Here is a 21375-nt window from a genome sequence, read left to right as displayed (position 1 = left end):
GGGGCCAATCAGCCGGCCTGCCATAATCCGTTCCACTCACTGCTCCAGATCGCTGAGGTCTTTAAGTGCAGGACGGCCTCCCCCGGTCCGTTGCTGCTGCCTCCTATTGTGGGCCAGCTTGCCCTGCAAGAGAAAGGACGGGCTCTGAGTACAGTGTCAAGCCCTGATCTTGGCTGCACTGCCTCCCATGGTGGAATAGCCCTGAGTGTCAAGCCCTGATCTTGGCTGCACTGCCTCCCATGGTCAAATAGCCCTGACAGTGTGTAAAGTGGTGAATGTGCATGTGATTTTCATGAGAGTCCCATAGGTGTTGGATGAGGGCTGGGCATTGGGGCTTTCAGGACCCTTTGGCCATAAAGTGAGGTGCACATACAGGGATGAAGAGGATACTGGAAAGGGTACTCACCCTGACAACCTGAGTGAGGTCGTTGAACTTCTTCCTGCATTGCGTTGGGGTCCTAGGGACCATGCTGCTGGAGGTCACTCTGTGTGCCACCTCCCTCCAAGCTTTTCTATATTCGCTGGGCAGCGACCTCCTGCCACTGTCAGGAAAGAGGATAGGTCGCCTGCGCTCCACTGCGCCAACCAGAACCTTCAGGGCCCCCTCACTGAAGAGCTGCGCTCGCTCCCTGGCCCTCTCCATGGTCGTAGGCGTAACGATGTTGCAACAGGTCTGTCCAGGCCTAAAATCAGGGCTCCAATGTGCAGGGCGTAGCTGCAAGCCAAATCGACCCTCCCCCTTTAAGAGGTGACCGGCGCCAGCGTGTCTGCCTGCAATTGCTAACTGGCCGCACCTGCACTGTGCCCGCCCTCAGTGGTAGCGCCTCGGCTCACCGGCTTAGCGCCTTAGGATAGTCGTGCACCGCCTGCTTTGGCGCAGCAACAACCTCTTGGGGCGATGCAACTCAATTTCGGTGAAGGTGGCGCTAAGTTGCGCCGGGCGCTAAATTTAGCGCACGCTCGACTGTACCGCCCCAAACGTGGCGATACTGAATTTCTAGGCCAAAGTGTTTTAAATTGATTTCGCCAAGTCTTAGGATCATTGATCCTGTAGGAAAAATAGAATGTGCGTCCTTGCAGCTCTGATATTAGCTCAGGTCAAGAGACCAATGGTAGTCAAGGCTTTATCTCCAGGAGGCCAGCAGGAGTCAGGCTGCTAGCATTTATTTTCAAGAATACCCAATTCTTAAAAACATGGATCTTATTTGCACAGGCTGGGAACTTGATGCCGTAATCTAAATAGACCAGCAAGAAGCTTAAAAACCCAGCATCAAATTAAGCATTGGGGGCCTCACGATTATCTGCTGATTCTATAATCCATTGGGGAAGGAAGGAGTATCCTCCATTATGGTGAATAGGTGAGGTTCCACTGTATGAATTTTCATTTCAAGAAATTATTTAAAATAACATTTCGTAACAAAATATATTTTTATCTTAATACTTTTTTATTCTCAATGCTATTCTATTGCATTTTCCTTTCATATAAAATAACCGATCAGACCAAAGACAATTTTCTCTTTAAAGCACATGCTTTAGTGATTTTAAATATCGATCTTGAATTTTGTATAGCTGGGCTTGCATGTATACAGTTCTTTACGTCATTGCTCAGAAACATCCCAAAGTGCATCTCATACACGGAATTGCTTTTTGAAGATGCTGGCACTGTTGTTGTGTTCTGCCAGTGACTTTTATTACCGAGACCAAGGTTTAAATCCAGATAAAAGAGACATTTTGTGCATAACAAGATCCCACAAATACCACTGAGATGAATGACCAGCTACACTGACCGTGGGTGTTGGTTGAAGGAGGAATGTTAACCAGGGCATTGGGAGAACTCACTGTTCTGCTTTGAATAGTCTCATGGGATCTTTAAAGCCAGTATGAGCAGACAAATGAGCCTCAGTTTGACATCTCATCCAAGGTTTGATACATCCGACAGTGCAGCATTGTCTCACTACTTCAGTGTCAGTGTCAATTATGCAATGATGACAGAAATTTTATATCACAGACTGACTTCCAGAGAGAACCAGAATGAAACTACCCAAACTATGGCCCCAAATAAAGAGAGGAATCCATCATCTCATTTGTCATCCCATTCAGGTCCAGATAATGCACCAGTTGCTAGAATGGTCCTAGCTGGGTGAACAATGGGAAGCTCATCAAGTGTTCTATACTGGTAAGATGTGCAATTTTACTGGTTACCTGTGCAAGCTTAGGGTCCCTAAACCGTGGCCAACCTGTTCTTAAACTCTCCAGACTTGGGTAAGTTGGGTATGTCCCAATGGGGAGAGATTATGCACTCTATTATGGCCACAGTAAATAATAATTCTAAAAGGTCTAAGAGCGTTAAAAAAACAAGCCTGAAGGCTTTGTGTCTTAATGCGAGGAGCATTCGTAATAAGGTGGATGAATTAGCTGCGCAAATAGAGGTAAACGAATATGATTTGATTGGAATTACGGAAACATGGCTCCAGGGTGGCCAAGGCTGGGAACTCAACATCCAGGGATATTCAATATTCAGGAAAGATAGACAAAAAGGAAAAGGAGGTGGGGTAGCATTGTTGGTTAAAGAGGGGATTAACACACTTGTAAGGAAGGATATTAGCTCTGATGATGTGGAATCTGTATGGGTAGAACTGAGAAATACCAAGAGGCAGAAAATGTTTGTGGGAGTGGTATATAGACCTCCAAACAGTAATGCGGAGGTTGGGGATGGCATTAAAAGGGAAATTAGAGAAGCATGCAGTAAGGGCACAGCAGTTATCATGGGTGACTTTAATCTACATATAGATTGGGCTAACCAAATTAGTAACAATACTGTGGAGGAAGAATTCCTGGAGTGTATACGGGATGGTTTCCTGGGCCAATATGCCGAGGAACCAACTAGAGATCAGGCCATCTTAGACTGGGTATTATGTAATGAGAAAGGGTTAATTAGCAATCTTGTTGTGCGAGGCCCCTTGGGTCGGATCGATCATAATATGATCGAATTCTTCATTAAGATGGAGAGTGAAGTAGTTGACTCAGAGACTAGGGTCCTGAATTTAAATAAAGGAAACGACGATGGTATGAGGCGCGAGTTGGGTAGGATTGATTGGGGAATGTCACTCAAAGGGTTGACGGTGGATAGGCAATGGCAGACATTCAAAGACCGCATGGATGAACTACAGAATTTGTTCATCCCAGTTTGGCATAAAAATAAAACAAAAAAGGTGACTCAACCATGGCTAACAACGGAAATTAGGGATAGCATAAGATCCAAGGAGAGGGCATATACATTTTCCAGAAAAAGCAGTAAACCTGAGGAGTGGGAGCAGTTTAGGGCTCAAGAAAGGAGGACAAAGGGATTAATTAAGAAGGGGAAAATAGAGTATGAGAGTAAGCTTGCAGGGAACATAAAAACTGACTGTAAAAGCTTTTACAGACATGTGAAGAGAAAAAGATTGGTGAAGTCAAGCGTTGGTCCCTTACAGTCAGAATCAGGGGAATTTATAATGGGGAACAAAGAAATGGCAGACCAATTAAATACATTTTTTGGTTCTGTCTTCACAAAGGAGGACACAAATAACCTCCCAGAGATGTCGGGGAACATAGGGTCTGATGAAAGGGAGGAACTGAAAGAAATCAGTATTTGTAGGGAAATGATGTTAGGGAAATTGACGGGATTGAAGGCCGATAAATCCCCAGGGCCTGATAATCTACATCCGAGGGTACTTAAGGAAGTGGCCCTAGAAATAGTAGATGCATTGCTGATCATCTTCCAACAGAGAAATGATATTGGGTCAAAAGATCAGGATAATGAAACAGTTTGGGTGGAGGTAAGGAATAATAAGGGGAAAAAAACACTAGTGGGCATAGTCTATAGGCCTCCGAACAGTGGCAACTCTGTTGGACGGAGTATCAATCAGGAAATAGTTGAGGCTTGTAATAAGGGAACATCTATAATTATGGGGGATTTTAACTATCATATTAATTGGACAAATCAAATTGGGCAGGGCAGCCCTGAGGATGAGTTCATTGAGTGTATTAGGGATGGGTTTCTTGAGCAGTATGTAACTGAACCGACCAGGGGGCAAGCAACCTTAGATCTGGTCCTGTGTAACGAGACAGGATTAATTAAAAATGTCCGAGTAAAGGATCCCCTTGGAATGAGTGACCATAACATGGTTGAATTCCATATTCAATTAGCGGGTGAGAAGGTTGGATCTCAAACAAGCGTGCTAAGCTTGAATAAAGGAGACTATGAAGGTATGAGAGCGGAATTGAGTAGAGTGGATTGGGAAAATAGATTAAAGGGTAAGACGATACATGATCAGTGGTGTACATTTAAGGAGTTATTTTACAACTTCCAAAAAAAAATATTCCACTGAGAAGAAAAGGGTGTAAAAGAAAAGACAGCCATCCGTGGCTAAGTAATGAAATTAAGGATAGTATTCAACTAAAAACAAGGGCATATAAGGTAGCCAAATCTAGTGGGAGGATAGAGGATTGGGAAAACTTTAAAAGACAGCAAAAAATAACAAAAAGTTGATTAAGAAAGGGAAGATAGATTATGAAAGTAAATTAGCAAAAAATATAAAAACAGATAGTAAGAGTTTTTATAGTTAGATAAAAAGAAAAAGGGTGGCTAAAGTAAATGTTGGTCCCTTAGAGGATGAGACCGGGAAATTAATGGTGGGAAATATGGAGATGGCAAAAACACTGAATGAATATTTTACATCAGTCTTTACAGTAGAAGACACTAAGAATATCCCAACACTGGACAAACAGGGGGCTAAAGGGGGGGGAGGAGCTAAACACGATCAAAATCACTAAGGAAATGGTACTCGGTAAAATAATGGGACTCAAGGCAGATAAATCCCCTGGACCTGATGGCTTACATCCTAGGGTCTTGAGGGAAGTGGCGGTAGGGATTGTGGATGCATTGGTAATAATTTTCCAAAACTCCCTGGACTCGGCAAAGGTCCCGGCAGACTGGAAAACTGCTAATGTAACACCCTTATTTAAAAAGGGCAGTAGACAGAAGGCTGGAAACTATAGACCGGTTAGCCTAACATCTGTGGTAGGTAAAATTTTGGAGTCCATTATTAAGGAGACAGTAACAGGACATTTGGATAATCATAATTTAATAGGACAAAGTCAGCATGGTTTTATGAAGGGGAAGTCATGTTTGACAAATTTGCTGGAGTTCTTTGAGGAAGTAACGTATAGGGTGGATAAAGGGGAACCAGTGAACGTAGTGTATTTAGACTTCCAAAAGGCATTTGACAAGGTGCCACACAAAAGATTATTGCTTAAGATAAAAAAATCACGGGATTGGGGGTAATATTCTGGCATGGATAGATGATTGGCTATCTAACAGAAGGCAGAGAGTTGGGATAAATGGTTCATTCTCAGACTGGCAATCAGTAACTAGTGGTGTTCCGCAGGGGTCAGTGCTGGGTCCCCAACTCTTTACAATCTATATTAACGATTTGGAGGAGGGGACCGAGTGTAACATATCAAAGTTTGCAGATGATACTAAGATGGGAGGGAAAGTAGTGAGTGAGGAGGACATAAAAAACCTGCAAGGGGACATCGACAGGCTAAGTAAGTGGGCAGAGATTTGGCAGATGGAATACAATACTGGAAAGTGTGAGGTAATGCACTTTGGCAGGAAAAATCATAGAGCAAGTTATTATCTTAATGGCAAGAAACTGGAAAGTACTGAAGTACAAAGGGATCTGGGGGTCCTGGTGCACGAAACTCAAAAGGTTAGCATGCAAGTGCAGCAAGTGATTAAGAAGGCCAATGGAATGTTGGCTTTCATTGCTAGGGGGATAGAATATAAAAATAGGGAGGTATTGCTTCAGTTGTACAAGGTATTGGTGAGACCGCACCTGGAATACTGCGTACAGTTTTGGTGTCCATACTTAAGAAAGGACATACTTGCTCTCGAGTCAGTACAAAGAAGGTTCATTCGGTTAATCCCGGGGATGAGGGGATGGACATATGAGGAGAGGTTGAGTAGATTGGGACTCTACTCATTGGAGTTCAGAAGAATGAGAGGCGATCTTATTGAAACATATAAGATTGTGAAGGGGTTGGATCGGGTGGATGCGGGGAAGATGTTCCCGATGATGGGTGAAACTAGAACTAGGGGGCATAGTCTTAGAATAAGGGGCTGCTCTTTCAAAACTGAGATGAGGAGGAACTACTTCACTCAGAGGGTGGTAGGTCCATGGAATATGCTGCCCCAAAAAGCTGTAGAAGCTACATCATTACATAAATTTAAAACAGAAATAGACAGTTTCCTAGAAGTAAAGGGAATTAAGGGTTACGGGGAGCGGGCAGGAATTTGGACATGAGTCTAGGTTCGGATCGGTCATGGCCCTGTGGGTAGCGGAGCAGGCCCAGGGGCCGTGTAGCCTGATCCTGCTCCTATTTCGTGTGTCTAATTCTGTTAGATTCAGGAGATGGTTCTGTGATAGTGGATTGGCGGTTAGGATCAGATCAGCCATGATCTTATTGAATGGCGGAGCAGGCTTGAGGGGCCGATTGGCCTACTCCTGCTCCTATTTCTTATGTTATGATAGAATCTGGAACAGTACCCATGGATTGGAGGGTAGCTAATGTTACCCCACTATTCAAAAAAGGTGGTAGAGAGAAAACAGGGAATTACAGACCGGTAAGCCTGACATGGGTAGTGGGGAAAATGCTAGAGTCCATTATAAAAGATGTAATAGCAGAGCACTTGGAAAACAGTGACAGGATCGGACAAAGACAACATGGATTTATAAAAGGTAAATCGTGCTTGACTAATCTACTGGAATTTTTTGAGGATGTAACTGGTAAAATAGATAAGGGAGAACCAGTTGATGGTGTATTTGGACTTTCAAAAGGCTTTCGATAAGGTCCCGCATAAGAGATTAGCGTGTAAAGTTAAGGCACATGGGATTGGGGGCAAGGTATTGACTTGGATAGAGAATTGGTTGGCAGACAGAAAGCAAAGAGTTGAAATAAACGGGTCTTTTTCCGAGTGGCAGGCAATGACTAGTGGGGTACCGCAGGGATCGGTCCTTGGACCCCAGCTATTCACAATATATATTAATGATCTAGACGAGGGAACTAGATGTAATATCTCCAAGGTTGCAGATGACACAAAGCTGGGTGGGTGTGTGTGCTGTGAGGAGGATGCCGAGAAACTCCAGTATGATTTGGACAGGTTGGGTGATTGGGCAGATGCATGGCAGGTGCAATATAACGGGGATAAATGCGAGGTTATCCACTTTGGTGTCAAAAACAGGAAGGCAGATTATTATCTGAATGGCAATAGATTGGGAGAAGGGGAAGTGCAACAAGACCTGGGTGTCCTTGTGCACCAGTCGCTGAAGGTTAGCATGCAGGTGCAGCAGGCGGTTAAGGAGGAAATGGTATGTTGGCCTTCGTAGCGAGAGGGTTTGAGTACAGGAACAAGGATGTTTTTCTGCAGTTGTGCAGGGCCTTGGTGAGACCACATCTTGAGTATTGTGTGCAGTTTTGGTCGCCTTATCTGAGGAAGGATGTTCTTGCTATGGAGGGAGTGCAGCGAAGATTCACCAGGCTGATACCTGGGATGGCAGGAATGACGTATGAGGAGAGATTGGGTCGATTGGGCTTATACTCGTTGGGAGTTTAGAAGAATGAGAGGGGATCTCATTGAAACTTATAAAATTCTGACAGGACTGGACAGACTAGATGCAGGAAGGATGTTCCCGATGGTCGGGGAGTCCAGAACCAGGGGTCACAGTCTAAGGATAAGGGGTAAGCCATTTAGGACAGAGATGAGGAGGAATTTCTTCACCCAGAGAGTGGTGAACCTGTGGAATTCTCTACCACAGAAGGCAGTAGAGGCCAATTCATTAAATATATTCAAGAAGGAGTTGGATATATTTCTTAAGGCTAAAGGGATCAAGGGATATGGGGAGAAAGCAGGGACAGGGTACTGAATTTGGATGATCAGCCATGATCTCATTGAATGGCGGAACAGGCTTGAGGGGCCGAATGGCCTACTCCTGCTCCTATCTTCTATGTTTCTATTGGGCAAACAGAAATTCTATAGGTGTTATTTTCTCAGTAGCTTGGATTGGAAACTCAATCACAGTGATGGGTTTCCATGGATGTCAGATACCCAGCTGGTGAGAAAAATACAAACTCATTTAATGTAGATTTTAACAACAGAAAATGCTGGAAAAACTCAGCAGGTCAGGCAACATCCGTGGAGAGAAATGTAGATTTTAACCTTGATCCCAACAATAAAGGTCACTGTTTTAAGCACTGTCCCAAATAGTCCAAAGTTCCTTAAGCCACTTCCCAATCTGTTTGGAATTTTAAACAGATATCAGGAAGTTTTTCTTCTCATAGGTTCATTGACCTTTGGAACAAGTTGAATGCCGATTTGCTGCCAGCATTCAGAAGGAAGCTGGATGAGTTCCTTGCCAAGGCAGATATTACAGTGTACAAAAGTAAGCTGAGGTATTGCGTAACGTGCCTCATAGTCACAGTGGTCTCCTGGAACCCGTTTTGATTGCCTTCGAGGATTGGAGAGGATATTCCCTGAACTGGCCAAGCGTTTTATTTTATACCTCTCCCAGAAGATTGCAAGGTTGCTGTTGGACGGAGAGCATTGGGGGTCATGATGCTTAGTTGCAATATGACTCTATGGACAGACTTGGAGGACCAGATGGTCTCTTTCTGTCCATGAGTTTCCATATGTTGAAATTGCCTTGCTGTATCACATTTTTGAATTTGATTGGTTGCTCTTTGATCATGCAAGTAAAGCTGCAGTGCCTTACAACAGTGCTGAAAGTACAAGGTAAATGCAGCACTCCCAGCAGGGAATCACGCTCAAAAGGAGTGTGGGTTGGAGGATCAGGACTACACTATTGCAGCTCTAACTTTGACCTCCCTTCTAGCATGGCTTTCTACTGGGATCATGAGATTACTAAATAGATCCATACATTATTTTCAATGTACAGATTACAATGTACAAATTAGTACCACCCACTTTGAAATTATACAAGCTTTTTCGGCAGAAATCAATTTCAGGACCACAGTTATTCAGGAATCTATTAGCAGCTCGTCAGCCCCAGAGATTTTCCAAGTCAAAGAGACAGATAAACAAAATTTAAAAAAAATAATGGCCTGGTGTTTCCACATACTTTTCAGTACAGCAACTGCGTAAGAGCTGGGTTATGCCAGGCTTTTCCGAGGAAATTCGCACGCAAGTGACTTACACTGGTTCTAACCCAAAACCTCACTATGCACAAATTTACTCAATCTTTTGCACTGCACTCAAGTTATGTCCACTGAAACTCCATTAACGTATTCGAATAGCTCTGCCCCCATGCAAAAGACCAGAGAGGTGAATTTCCTGCATTCATGCCAGTTCAGAACAGGCATAACATTACACCCAAAATTGTAGGTGCCGCAGGTCCCAAAGACACTATTTCTGGTATTTTATAGTGATTTTTCCTTTTCCTTTCTGAGATCTGCACAGTACTTTCTATATCTTTGAATTTTTTTTATAGCATCAGAATTTTACATTAAAAAGAGAAAAGCCTCCATAATTGCATTTTCTTAAACATGCTTTGCTTAATGTGCATAATTGACAGTTTTATGGCTTCAACCTTTAACTTTCATACCATTAATAAGATAAAGAGGAACTTAAAGAAGGAAGATGGTGTACGTTCCGTGCTTCCCTTGGGCCTCGAGTGTTTTATACTGATTTCTGTTTCTTTTTTTACACTGGTTTTTACATTCTGACATTTTAATAAGATTCCCAGGAAATTTCAGTGGAAGTTGTCGTTGGCAAGATCGGTGTAGAAATTGGCGTAAATTTCAGCACAAGTTGGATTGAGGAAATTCTGGCCCAATATATCTTTAATTATACTTTTGGATTAGAGGGAAGGGGAGGAGTGGTTTTCTTCAGGTTTGGATGTTCGTGAAATGGGTAATCAATATAATTTGCCTCGTTCCAAAAATAAACCTGATCCACCAGATCAAATAAATAATTACACACTCATACATACACTTTAATTTTCATCGATCAAGCGATTAAATTTTTAGTTGTACATTCCTGTTCAATATAAATGCATGTATCTAATACTATGCAATCTCTGCTCAATAAGACTCAGTAATATATTCTCATGTCCCATTACAAACACATAAAACAAATAGCAAATTACCTTAAATCTTTGTTTTTCTGGGCTCAGGCTCTCAGAAGATGGTTCTGTTGAGCTGCTAGGGGATGGCAGGTTACTGGAAGAGTTGTATCCTCTAGCGCTTTCTCCAAACCAGGATAAAAGTACACACGGTGGGATGGAGGAGGATGGTTCACCCGCTGAAATGTTGCTTGCTGAGCTTTCCAGTGTATCATTGGAAATCCTGCCAGTACAGGTGCAAAATGTTATGAAAGCAGGCATCCATGACTATTGATATTTTACAAAGCATCAGCAAAAGGTAGCCCCTCTCTAATGAATACAGTACTCTACCGTTTCAGTCAAGAGGTGTCCATTCTGCAGGCCATTTCCCAATATTTAGATGTGTAGGACACCAAGTCTTCAGCATTGCAAGGGAATAAGCTGTGGTAGCAGCTGATATAAAGTATCTAGGTAAGTAAATTGAATCCTTGATATTTCAATCAATTTTTAACTGTTTGTCAATATTTTTTCTACTGGCACCTAAGTAAACCAACTGTTTAAAATTTTCCCCATCCCTCAGCACTATTACTGGTACCAATTGGTTTCCCAATAGTAATTTCTCGAACTGACATGTCTGAAGAGAAGGGTGACCTCGGCCAGGCAGGTCAGATTGCACGAGAAATGCTCTGTGCCCACCTGCTGGGATCCTTGCATCTGAAGACAGAGATGGCAAGATCTCACTTTGGCAATTAGTGGGTGCAGAGGCTCCTCATCCCAAAGGAAACTGCGACATCAGACCCGATGACACCATATGTGAATGCCGAACTAACTAATGTTGAATTTTTAATCAGAAGTGCTCCAGTTACAGTGGCACTGCATGAAAGAAGGCAAGTTAGGTTGATCAGCAGGCAGTGTACCTTGACTGGCCATACTCACCAAAATGCCCAATTATATTTTGTAAGCCATAGTACGACTACCTGCCAATGACTGTGTGAATCATCTTCATAGGGTCTGGGTCAGCATAGAGCTACAATTCTATGTCACTACGCAGCATACGGGTGGCATTGAATGACAGCAATGGTTAGGTGTGGCTTTAAACATGGCTTCACTTTCTTGCAGGCATGCTGCAATGTTGAGCTATAGGGATGTTGTCATGGAGTAATGCAAAGAGCCACTTCCCTCGTAGCATTAGTACCATTTCAGTAGCCATCAAACAGGAGGTGAAGTGCTGGATTGCTTCGTCACTTGGCTGCAGATTCATGCCTGCACTTTAGATTTCCTTTCCCTTAATTTTTGCATTTCCAAGGCCACTCCCCCTTCAGCCTTGGTAAAAGCTGCTAATGGTTTGAGATGCTTATGAGCCTTTCCAAAGACTATCAGAATGTTTGTCCTTCATTCTAATGCTCCTCTTAATTTTGTTTTTCCCTTTAAATTCCACAGACGCAGTTTCTGCTCTCACAATTATTGCGCACTTAGCACCCGAAGCTATGAAAAGGAACTGACTTCAGAATATTGGATGCAAGCAGCCTACTTCCATTTGATCTCCCTGAACTCACTGCTAGTCTAAACAATGCCAATGGCAGAAAATCTGGGCTTGTTAATGTTGTCCATGTTGCTGATGTGCAACAATATTCACATTTACAGGGGAGAACTTTTATTCAAAGTACTCTTTCCCATTTTATAGAGAAAAATAAGGTGCTCACCAATGTTCCCTTTAAGCTGCATAGCTCTCTGGATCTCCCACGCAGCCGGTTCGCCAGCTGTACAATGGGGAAACCGCGCATGCCTGGTATTTCAAATGGGCCCCGCAACCAAAAAAATTTACAGGAACATTGGTGCTCAGCAAAATTTGTTCAATTATATATTTTTAAAAGTTTTTCTCAGTTGCTGGGATCAGCTCACTTTCTCAGCTTGGCAGTTCCATGACATCAATGATGGGAGGCATCATGGAATGGCTCCATTGCAAACAATGGGAGCAGGAACCCTGGATTGGTGCAGGATTCTGGGAAGTGGTACTGCGATTTGGGGTTGGAGAGCACTCAGCCAGTAATGATTTAACTGGTCCTGTGACTCTGGACTCGTGCTCATGTTGGTTTAAAGTAGTTGCCATGTTAATTGCAATCAAGGAACTCTGGAATCTTCCCACCAGTGACATCATGAAGTATCATAAAAAGGAGGGAAGGCCCAATCTTGTGTGCTTCTCAGCAGTTGAGAATGTCAACATTTCTGTTAAGAAAGAACTCAAATACTTTTGGTGAGTACATAGTTTTATTTTACAAATTAAAGGAATACTTTGATCAGAAAGTGTTTCACCTTTTCCTTTATCGATTAATGGCAAAGGCAGTTACTAAAAAGTGCTTATATTGAGAAATAAATTTTTTGCTGATTACCAGAACTTTTTTGAAGAAATATTAATTCTGAAAATATTAAAAAAAAATCATTGAGAAACTAAAATAATGCATCAACTGAGTAGTAAACATCAAGAATAAGACTCAACTTGGCAAAGAAATAAAGATACATTTTGCAAGGCATGGCTACTGAAGAAGAGCCTTGCTTGCTGATTGCATAGATCAAAGAATTGGGTGTGGATGTCTGCCCACCAGATTCATGGCACTTGCGATTTTTGTTCATTAAAAATACTGACTGGAAAACAGGAAGTGCCATGAATTGGGTACACTGAAGTTATCTGATCCATATTCCTGGATTGAGGCTTCTCTAAATTCACCTCTTAGTGCAATAGACAGCTGTAGGTATGTTTAGATAATCTGATAAAGCAAGAATTATTGTTCATTATTTAATAGATGCGAACAATCAAGAGGCTTGAAGATGAGAATTAAATTCCCGATATCTTAAATTACAAGACAAAATGCAGTCAAGGCTCTTGCTGCAGTGATATTAGCCACTTTTGGAATGTTTAGTACAGGGTAATAACACTAAATATAGTGCTGTATTTTGAATACTAAAGAAATATATTTGACACAAACAAGTATGTATTTTCTCTTTTAGTGATACCCAAAACGTTATAGTTCGAAGAAATTAGTCAGGAATGTATAATGGATTAATTTTCAAAACTGTACTTCTCCAATTTCTCCCCTTTATCTCACGATCACCATAATAAACACCTCCTGAATTGAACAATCCTCCTGAACAGAATGGGGGAAATTTTAACATGAAAAAACAGCTGGGTTAGGAGTGTGGGGGTAGTTAAAGTTTTAAAAATCTAAATCCTGACCCCCAACCCATCTACTTTCAACTTTTACTCAGGCGGGATGGAGGGCAGGCAGCCAACCAGCTGCCAGGAGGTGGGTTGGCATGTTAAATATGATAATGAGGCCTCGAAGCCCCTGCTTTAACCTGCTGTGCAGGTTTTACTGCAGCCGGCCAGGAATCCCAGGCTTCGGGATTCCCGGTAGCTGCAGCGAGGAGAGCACAGCCTTGGGAAGCAATCCTTGTGGACTGGGAGGAGCAGGAGTGCTTCCTTCCGGACCCCAAGCTCATCCACCAGTAGCCCACTCCTCCCCAGGGTCGTGGATCGGAACCCCCCCCACCTATCTGCTGTTGCGGCATCCTGTCCAGCCAGCGTTCCCCTGCCTGACTGGAAGCCAGCCTGACAATCAGGCTGGCTTCTGGATGGGAAACCTGCCCATGATGTCACATCCACGCTGTGGAGTTAAAACTCCACAGCATGCAGGGAAACCTGGGCTTCTGGCATACTGGCCCCGTTGCTTCGGGCGAGTCGGAAACTTCAAAATCCAGCCCCAATAACTCATCTACCTGGAACCGGGCAGTGCTATTCCTGGTTTGACCAAAATATCTCATTTAAAATATAAATTGTATTATCAAATTTGATAAAACTTGGAAGGTGAAAATGCTAAAAAAATCTTCAGTAGATTGTACTGCAGTATACCTGCTTCCTGACGAGAGTCTGTTGGCTTCTTTTTCTTTGTCCTTTTGTTTTTTCCCTTTACTAGATGTTTTTTGTGATGGAACCCTACAACAAATTACAAAATAAATTAGCTATGTTAATATTAATTTTAAAGATGTTTGTACATCATGAAAATTCAGATTCTCCTGTTAATAATTCACTAACTTTACAAAATTATAGATGCAAGAAATAAAACTTGAGATATGCTGTATGTGCGGTAGACTCCCAAAATTGAAATATAATGAGAAAAAAGCTGCAAGCGGGAGCTGGATCGGTTCTTGACTAGGGCAGAGACTGCATCATATAGAAGGTAACACTTGGTCCATGGACTGGCTTTGATTGCCTAAGGGGGTCAAAGAGGAATTCTCCAGAGTATTTTACCCCTTATTGGCCCTGTTTTTTTTCCTGCTCTCAGGAGATTACATGGCTGTGGGAGGGGAGGGAGGAAGTGTTTAATCATGATGCTCCAACCATCATGGTGTAGGGCAGGCTTGATGGATCAGCTGGTCTTTTCCTGCACATCAATTTCATGTGTGTGTAAGCTGTGCTGTCAGAATTGGGTAGAAAAGGAGATACTTCTGATCAAATGACTGTACAATCAATTTCAATTCTGTATATTTTATCACCAAATGACTAAAGATTTGTGCAAATAATGGCCGGTAGAGGATATGGGAGTATTTTGGAATTCTGATGTTGGTGAAGATATGGACAAACGATTGGAAAAACATACCCTGCATGGGTGTAAATGCATCAGCAGTTTTTTTAGCAGTTATTTAAAAAAGAAAACTACCTATATGGAGTAGGAGAGCAGAAAGAAAGTGTCACTCAAGCTGGCGATATCTCATGATTTCTGGCTGCTGTGTCACCTTTATGTTCAGTGCTGCTGCAGTTAATGGAGGTGTCAAGTTGCAGTTATCTCTGATAACTGAACCCTCTCCCACCCAAGATAGGCTCTGATTAATCAAAAGGGCAATTAATCAAAAGGGCAATTAAAAGTGTAATCGAGTTCCAGTTGGTATTATAAAAGGGCCACACGAACTTAGGGAGGGCTTTTAAACAACAAATTGGATATAACAAAGAAAAAAAGTCCCAAGGTTATCACAGTGACCTGAGGAAAATGGGCTCCAAGCTAAATGAGATTAGGAGGGGTGACCAAAGTTTGGTCAGTGAGATGGATTTTAAGGAGGGTTGTAAACGAGGAGAGGGGTTAGAGCGGTGGAGGAGTTTACGCAAAGAATCTCCACACTCTTCAGGCTCAAAAACTCCTCACGTCCCCCGTCTCAACTGATCCTAGCAACAGGTGCATCTCATAGTTCTCAATCTAAGTTATCTTGAGGGCTTTGCAAATGTAAATACAAGTTGTTGTTGTTGTAAAAGCAGGAATCTCAGATGCAGCGCCACTGGCTCTCATTATCATATATTTAAATGAACTCACTTGGGACTTGGGTCACTCGTGGAATGGGTGGCATTGCTACAGGGGTTTTCAATGTTAAATGTCACGTAGCATTAACTGTGAAAATAGCTAGTACTGTATATAGTTTTGATGAAAATGTCTGCATGCAGTTGTAGGCTATGGCCACCGAGTGTCACTATGGGCCAGTTTATTTCTCTAAACTACTGTTCTCTCAGCCAGCAGCCATGTTGTACAGATAATGAAAGGAGATAAGTAATTAGGTTTAAAAGTAAATCTCAATTTTCTTGACCCCCAATCCCCCCCCACCCTCCCCGCACCACACCCAGAATCCATCCACACGCACCACCCTCAGCTGGCTGACTATTCTCTGTTCCAACAAACAAAGAAAAAAATCCTCATTTCACTTTTTCACACACCTAACCATCCGGCCCCTTCACCCTCCTGAACTTCCCAGACCCTCCACGCCACTGGGAAATTTGCTTTACCACCTGCTTGACGTCTGGCCTTCACGCCTTCCTCCCATACCCTCTCTGCCCAATACATTCTTCTGTATCCATGAGGTCAGTGCGCTGGTCTGCCCGACTCCCAACTCCCTTGGACTTTGATAAGACAAGGAGCCCGATTGCAAACTTTGTGGATCCATGAGCCTCTTTTTCATTTCAGTGCCCTTGAACAACATACAACCACCTCCCTGTTGAGCAGCTTTGCAGTTTCCCATTCCCTTCATCGCTCAGTATAGGTTTTTCCTCCCTCCCCCTGCTACTGTATTTGTGTCTTTCACGTCCGGCAGGGAGCAGCAATCCATTTCAACCCTTGATATTCTTTCCCCCTCTCCCCCCAAATCAATGAACACCTTGAAGGGCTCGTTCATATCCCGACTCACAAGCATTGCCTTCCTTCCCATCAGATAATGAGCAACATGGCGATGCACAACCTATCCCCCGCGAGAATTCTGGGACTTGTTTACCAGTCCCACTGACATCACCTCCACCCCATAGGCACTCCTCTCCATTCAAGAAATTTATTACCCCCGTAACTGATCATCATTTTGGCCTCTGCATTCTCACCCTCAATGAGCTGCTTTACAGTCCCTGTTGGAACCCCATCTCATTAGTATTGCACCCCATTCTGCCCTGGCCTCCCCGACTCTGACTAGCAGGGAAATCGTCTCTAACTCACTCCATTCCACCCTCTCCCCTCCTCCTCCACCCCCCCCGCAAACAACGACCAGGGAAAGTCACCGCCACTACTGATTGAAACATCCTCCTCCTCCTTTTCCCACTCTGCCCTCTATCTTCCAACTTCCTGCAACCTCACTTTCCCTTTTCCCCTCATCACCCTCCTCGCTCCTCATATGCCAATATACCCTCTCCTCCAACCCTTTCTCTTTCCCTCCCCTCTCCCCATCTAGCTCCTTCCATCCACCAACCTTCTCCCCTCCTCGTCTTCTCTGCCTCTCCCTCAACCCCTCCCAGCTACATCCTCCCCTCTCTGGATCTAGTTATTCCCCTGCTCTTCAACCCTCTTTGACCTGAATCTAACTGACTTGGCCTTAACTCCCAGGGGGTAATTTTAACTTTGGGCGATGGTGTAAAACGGGCAATATCGAACTGGCCGCCTATTGTGTACCACACCCAATTTTCCTTTCCACTGAATCACAGAATCCCCACAGTGCAGACAGAGGCCATTTCGGCCCATCGAGCCTGCACCGACACATATCCCCGTAACCCCACATATTTAATCCCCTAACACTAAGGGTCAATTTATCATAGCCAAATCAACCTAACCCGCACATCTTTGGACTGTGGGAGGAAACCGGAGCACCCGGAGGAAACCCACGCAGACACAGGGAGAATGTGCAAACTCCACACAGACAGTCGCCCGAGGCCGGATTTGAACCCGGGTCCCTGGCGCTGTGAGGCAACAGTGCTAACCACTATGCAGTGAATGGAAGAGAAAATTGGGCAGGTTGTATAATGGGCGGTCAATTCGATATCACCCATTTTACACTATCTACCCAAGTTAAAATTAGCTTCCCTGTGTGCAACACCACAGGAAATCGACTAGTATATAATTACAAATGGTGAGTGATCTTAACACTCCCTATGCGATGCTGCGAAGTTCATGTTATGTGACAGGTTCTGTAAAGTGGGGCTGATCGAGCATTATGTGACAGGCTGCTCTGTAGATCATTACAGAGACATTAGATCAAGGCCCTATTTACCATCTCAGGTGAACGCAAAATATCCTACGGCATTATTCGAAGAAGAGCAGGGTGGTTCTCCTTGTGTCCTAGTCAACATGTATCCCTCAATCAACATGACTAAAAACAGGTTCTAGTAAATCTCCTCTGCACCCTCTTCAAAACCTCGACATCCTTCCTGAAGTAAGATGCCCAGAATTGGACTAATACTTCAGCTGCAGTCTAACTAGTGAGTTATAAAGGTTCAGCATAACTTTGTTGCTTTTCTACTCTATGCCTCTTTATAAAGAATCCCAAATGCTTTAACAGCCTTATGAACTTGGTCTGCTACCTTCAAAGATTTGTGTATGTGAATTGCCAGGTTTCTCTGTTCCTGCACCCCCTTTAAAACTGGACCATTTAGACATTTAGAGGGTATCGCCCATTTTGGGGCGCTAATATCGGCCGGGCGCAAAGTTTAGCCTCCGACTGCAAAATTCACCTCTATCGCCCCTGGAGGTGATTTCAGCGCTAAATCAGGCGCTACACGCCTCTTAAGGCGCAAACGTTGGGGAGCGAGGCGCTACCTCAGAACGCTACCGAAGCTCAGGCGATGTCCGTTACCATGGAAGCCAGACAGGCTGGCACCGTCCAGTTCTTAAAGGGGAGGGGCCATCTTGCTGGCCAGCCACGCCTTGCTCATTGCAGCCTTGAATCTGGACCTGGACAGACCTGTGTTTAAATTGTCTCTTAGAAGCAGTAATGGAGAGGCCCAAAGAAAGAGCTAGGCGCTTCAGCGAAGTGGCATTGGTGGATCTGGTTGGCGCAGTGGTGGCTCTGGTTCCGCGAGTGGCAGGAGGTCATTACCCGGGAGTTTAGAAGGGTGTGGAGGGAGGTGCCTCAGCACGTCTCCACGAGGAGCCTGGTGCGAAGGACCCACACCCAATGTCGGAAGTTGTTCACGACCTCACTCGGGTGGTCAGGATGAGTACCTACTTTTCAATACCTCTACATCCCTCCATCTCAGCTTCACTCTGTGCCCAGACGGTTTAAAAATCCCAAATGCCCAACACTCATCCAAGACCTATGGCCATCTCATAAAACTCTCATGCAGATCCCACACCTTGCACACATTAACAGCTATTCAACTATGGTAGACACATCTGCCAAACACATGGCTGCACACTCATTCACATGCTGTCCTTTTTCTTGCAGGCTAAGCTCCCTCATAACAGATGGGAGCAGCAATGCACGGGAGGAGGACCGGCAGACCTGCACCCACCGCCTGAGTTGGAGGACAGGGTGCATTGGATCATTGCCAGCCAGGGTCATAGGTGCCGTGGCCGCTGTAAAGGTCGACCCCCTTGGGGACAACAATGGTATGTTCATCAGCTTTCTCTCCTCTCGCACCACTTCCCCCTCACAACACCAACCTTTTACACTTTCAATCCAACTAACTGTCTCCAGTCATTGCTCCCTTCCTGACCCCCTGCCCTCACACTAAAGCCACTCTTGTACCTTCCGGTTTACAAATGGTGAACCACCAGCTGACCAGCCTGTCCCTCAGCCTGCCAGTGGCAGCGACGCACCAGACGAGGAGGAAGAGGAAGCCGGAGCCTCACCGCCTACGTGTCCCGAGGGTGACACGTCCGACACTGGGGCCACGTCTTTCCTGGAGGGGAGCAGGGGGTTAGGGTCTGATGAGGGTGAAGCTCCTGGACCCAGCGGGCTGCAGCAACACCACGGGGGAAGGGAAGCTCAGGGGCCATCTCCCCGGAGGGCGAGTAGGCACGCGAGTTCTGCTGCACAGGACTCAGATGAGGACCTCGACATCGCAGCCATGAATACCCAGGCCTTGAGCATGCACATTGAGCTCATGGGTGCAATGGCAAGGGTGCCCGACAGCATGGATGCACTGGCTAGGAGTGTGAAGGAGTCCACCGCTAGCACAGCTGTCATCTGTGCACAAACCCTTGAACATATCCTTGCCTCGTTGCAGAGGATGGTTGAATTGCAGGGAGACCATGGTGAACCAGAGCCCATGCCGCATGTAATGGGTGAGGTGGCAGGATCCACTGCAGCACAGGCCGACGCAACGCAATGGCTTAGTGCTGCAATTGAGTCATTGGTTGGTGCCATCCAGTCTCAGACTGCTCTGAGGCAGTCTCAGATTGATGTCACGCAAGCGCCGACTGCTGCCATCCTCGCTGGGTTGCCCACAGTCCCCCGGGGATCTCACGGTACCGCAGCAGGCCAGCAATCTGTGCTCGAGCAGTTTGCTCCAGCTGCTGAGATACAGCTCCGTAGGAGTGGCAGTGTGTCGGTTGAGCAGGAAGGTGCTATCCTCTCAGGATGACAGCATTCCTGCTCCCACCACTGTTACTTCCCCATTGCACTTGGCACGGCCTACAACACAGCCAGCTCAGACTGCTGTTGCCCAGGCAGAGTTGCTGCAGTCTGTAGCCGGGCTCTCCAGGCCCAGAGCTGTTCGAGGGTGTCCTTCAAGGCCATCTCCAGTCTCTGGATCCAGCATTCAGCAGCCTTCCGCCAGCCTTGCTGCAGCCACATTACGGAGGAGCAGTAGGGTAGGAAGGGGGGAAGTGCGCAGGGGATGGAGGTTACCCTTGAAGGCCCAACAGTAGAATCTGTAAATAAATGGGGGGAATGTTTGTGGGAAAGTTCGATGTTGTTATTATGATGAGAAAAAGCGGGGAATTATAGACCGGTAGGCCTGACATCAGTAGTGGGGAAAATGCTAGAGCCTATTATAAAAGATGTAATAGCAGAGCACTTGGAAAGCAATGACAGGATCGGACAAAGTCAACATGGATTTACAAAAGGTAAATCATGCTTGACTAATCTACTGGAATTTTTTGAGGATGTAACTGGTAAAATAGATAAGGGAGAACCAGTGGATGTGGTGTATTTGGACTTTCAGAAGGCTTTCGATAAGGTCCCGCTTAAGAGATTAGCGTGCAAAATTAAGGCACATGGGATTGGGGGCAAGGTATTGACTTGGATAGAGAACTAGTTGGTGGACAGAAAGCAAAGAGTTGGAATAAACGGGTCGTTTTCCCAGTGGCAGGCAGTGACTAGTGGGGTACCGCAAGGATCGGTCCTAGGACCCCAGCTGTTCACAATATATATTAATGATCTGGACGAGGGAATTGGATGTAATATCTCCAAATTTGCAGACGACACAAAGCTGGGTGGGAGGGTAAGCTGTGAGGAGGATGTCGTGAAACTCCAGTACGATTTGGACAGGTTGGGTGATTGGGCAGAAGCATGGCAAATGCACTATAATGTGGATAAATGTGAGGTTATCCACTTTGGTGGCAAAAACAGGAAGGCAGATTATTATTTGAATGGCAATAGATTGGGAGAAGGGGAAGTGCCAAGAGACCTGGGTGTTCTTGTGCACCAGTCGCTGAAGGTAAGCATGCAGATGCAGCAGGCGGTTAAGAAGGCAAATGGTATGTTGGCCTTCGTAGCAAGAGGGTTTGAGTACAGGAACAAGGATGTCTTGCTACAGTTGAACAGGGCCTTGGTGAGACCGCACCTTGAGTATTGTGTGCAGTTTTGGTCGCCTTACCTGAGGAAGGACGTTCTTGCCATGGAAGGAGTGCAGCGAAGATTCACCAGGCTGATACCTGGGATGGCAGGAATGACGTATGAGGAGAGATTGTGTCGATTG

General features: G+C 44.8%; 1 protein-coding gene across 16 annotated transcripts in view; it reads right to left on the bottom strand.

The window, feature by feature from the left end:
* ppp1r9a (protein phosphatase 1, regulatory subunit 9A) overlaps positions 1–21375 on the bottom strand; it is a 472949-nt gene that overhangs the window by 86724 nt on the left and 364850 nt on the right. For 14 of the 16 annotated variants that reach the window (XR_015078433.1, XM_085988314.1, XM_085988312.1 and 11 more), the window contains 2 exons: positions 14068–14151; positions 10206–10404 (listed from right to left, as the gene is read on the bottom strand). Coding sequence is in view for 15 of the 16 variants with exons in the window: in XM_085988314.1 (XP_085844440.1) it covers positions 10206–10404; positions 14068–14151 (283 nt within the window). In the remaining variant the exon portion in view is untranslated. Of the gene's footprint in view, positions 1–10205; positions 10405–10511; positions 10628–14067; positions 14152–21375 lie in introns of those variants that run through there. The other 2 variants (XM_085988318.1, XM_085988311.1) reach the window with 2 other exon arrangements.

Source organism: Somniosus microcephalus, chromosome 5, assembly GCF_052327205.1.
Source record: "Somniosus microcephalus isolate GS21.2 chromosome 5, FLI_Smic_1.0, whole genome shotgun sequence".
In the NCBI taxonomy this organism is placed as follows: domain Eukaryota; kingdom Metazoa; phylum Chordata; class Chondrichthyes; order Squaliformes; family Somniosidae; genus Somniosus; species Somniosus microcephalus.
This window is presented reverse-complemented; position numbering and strand designations above follow the sequence as displayed.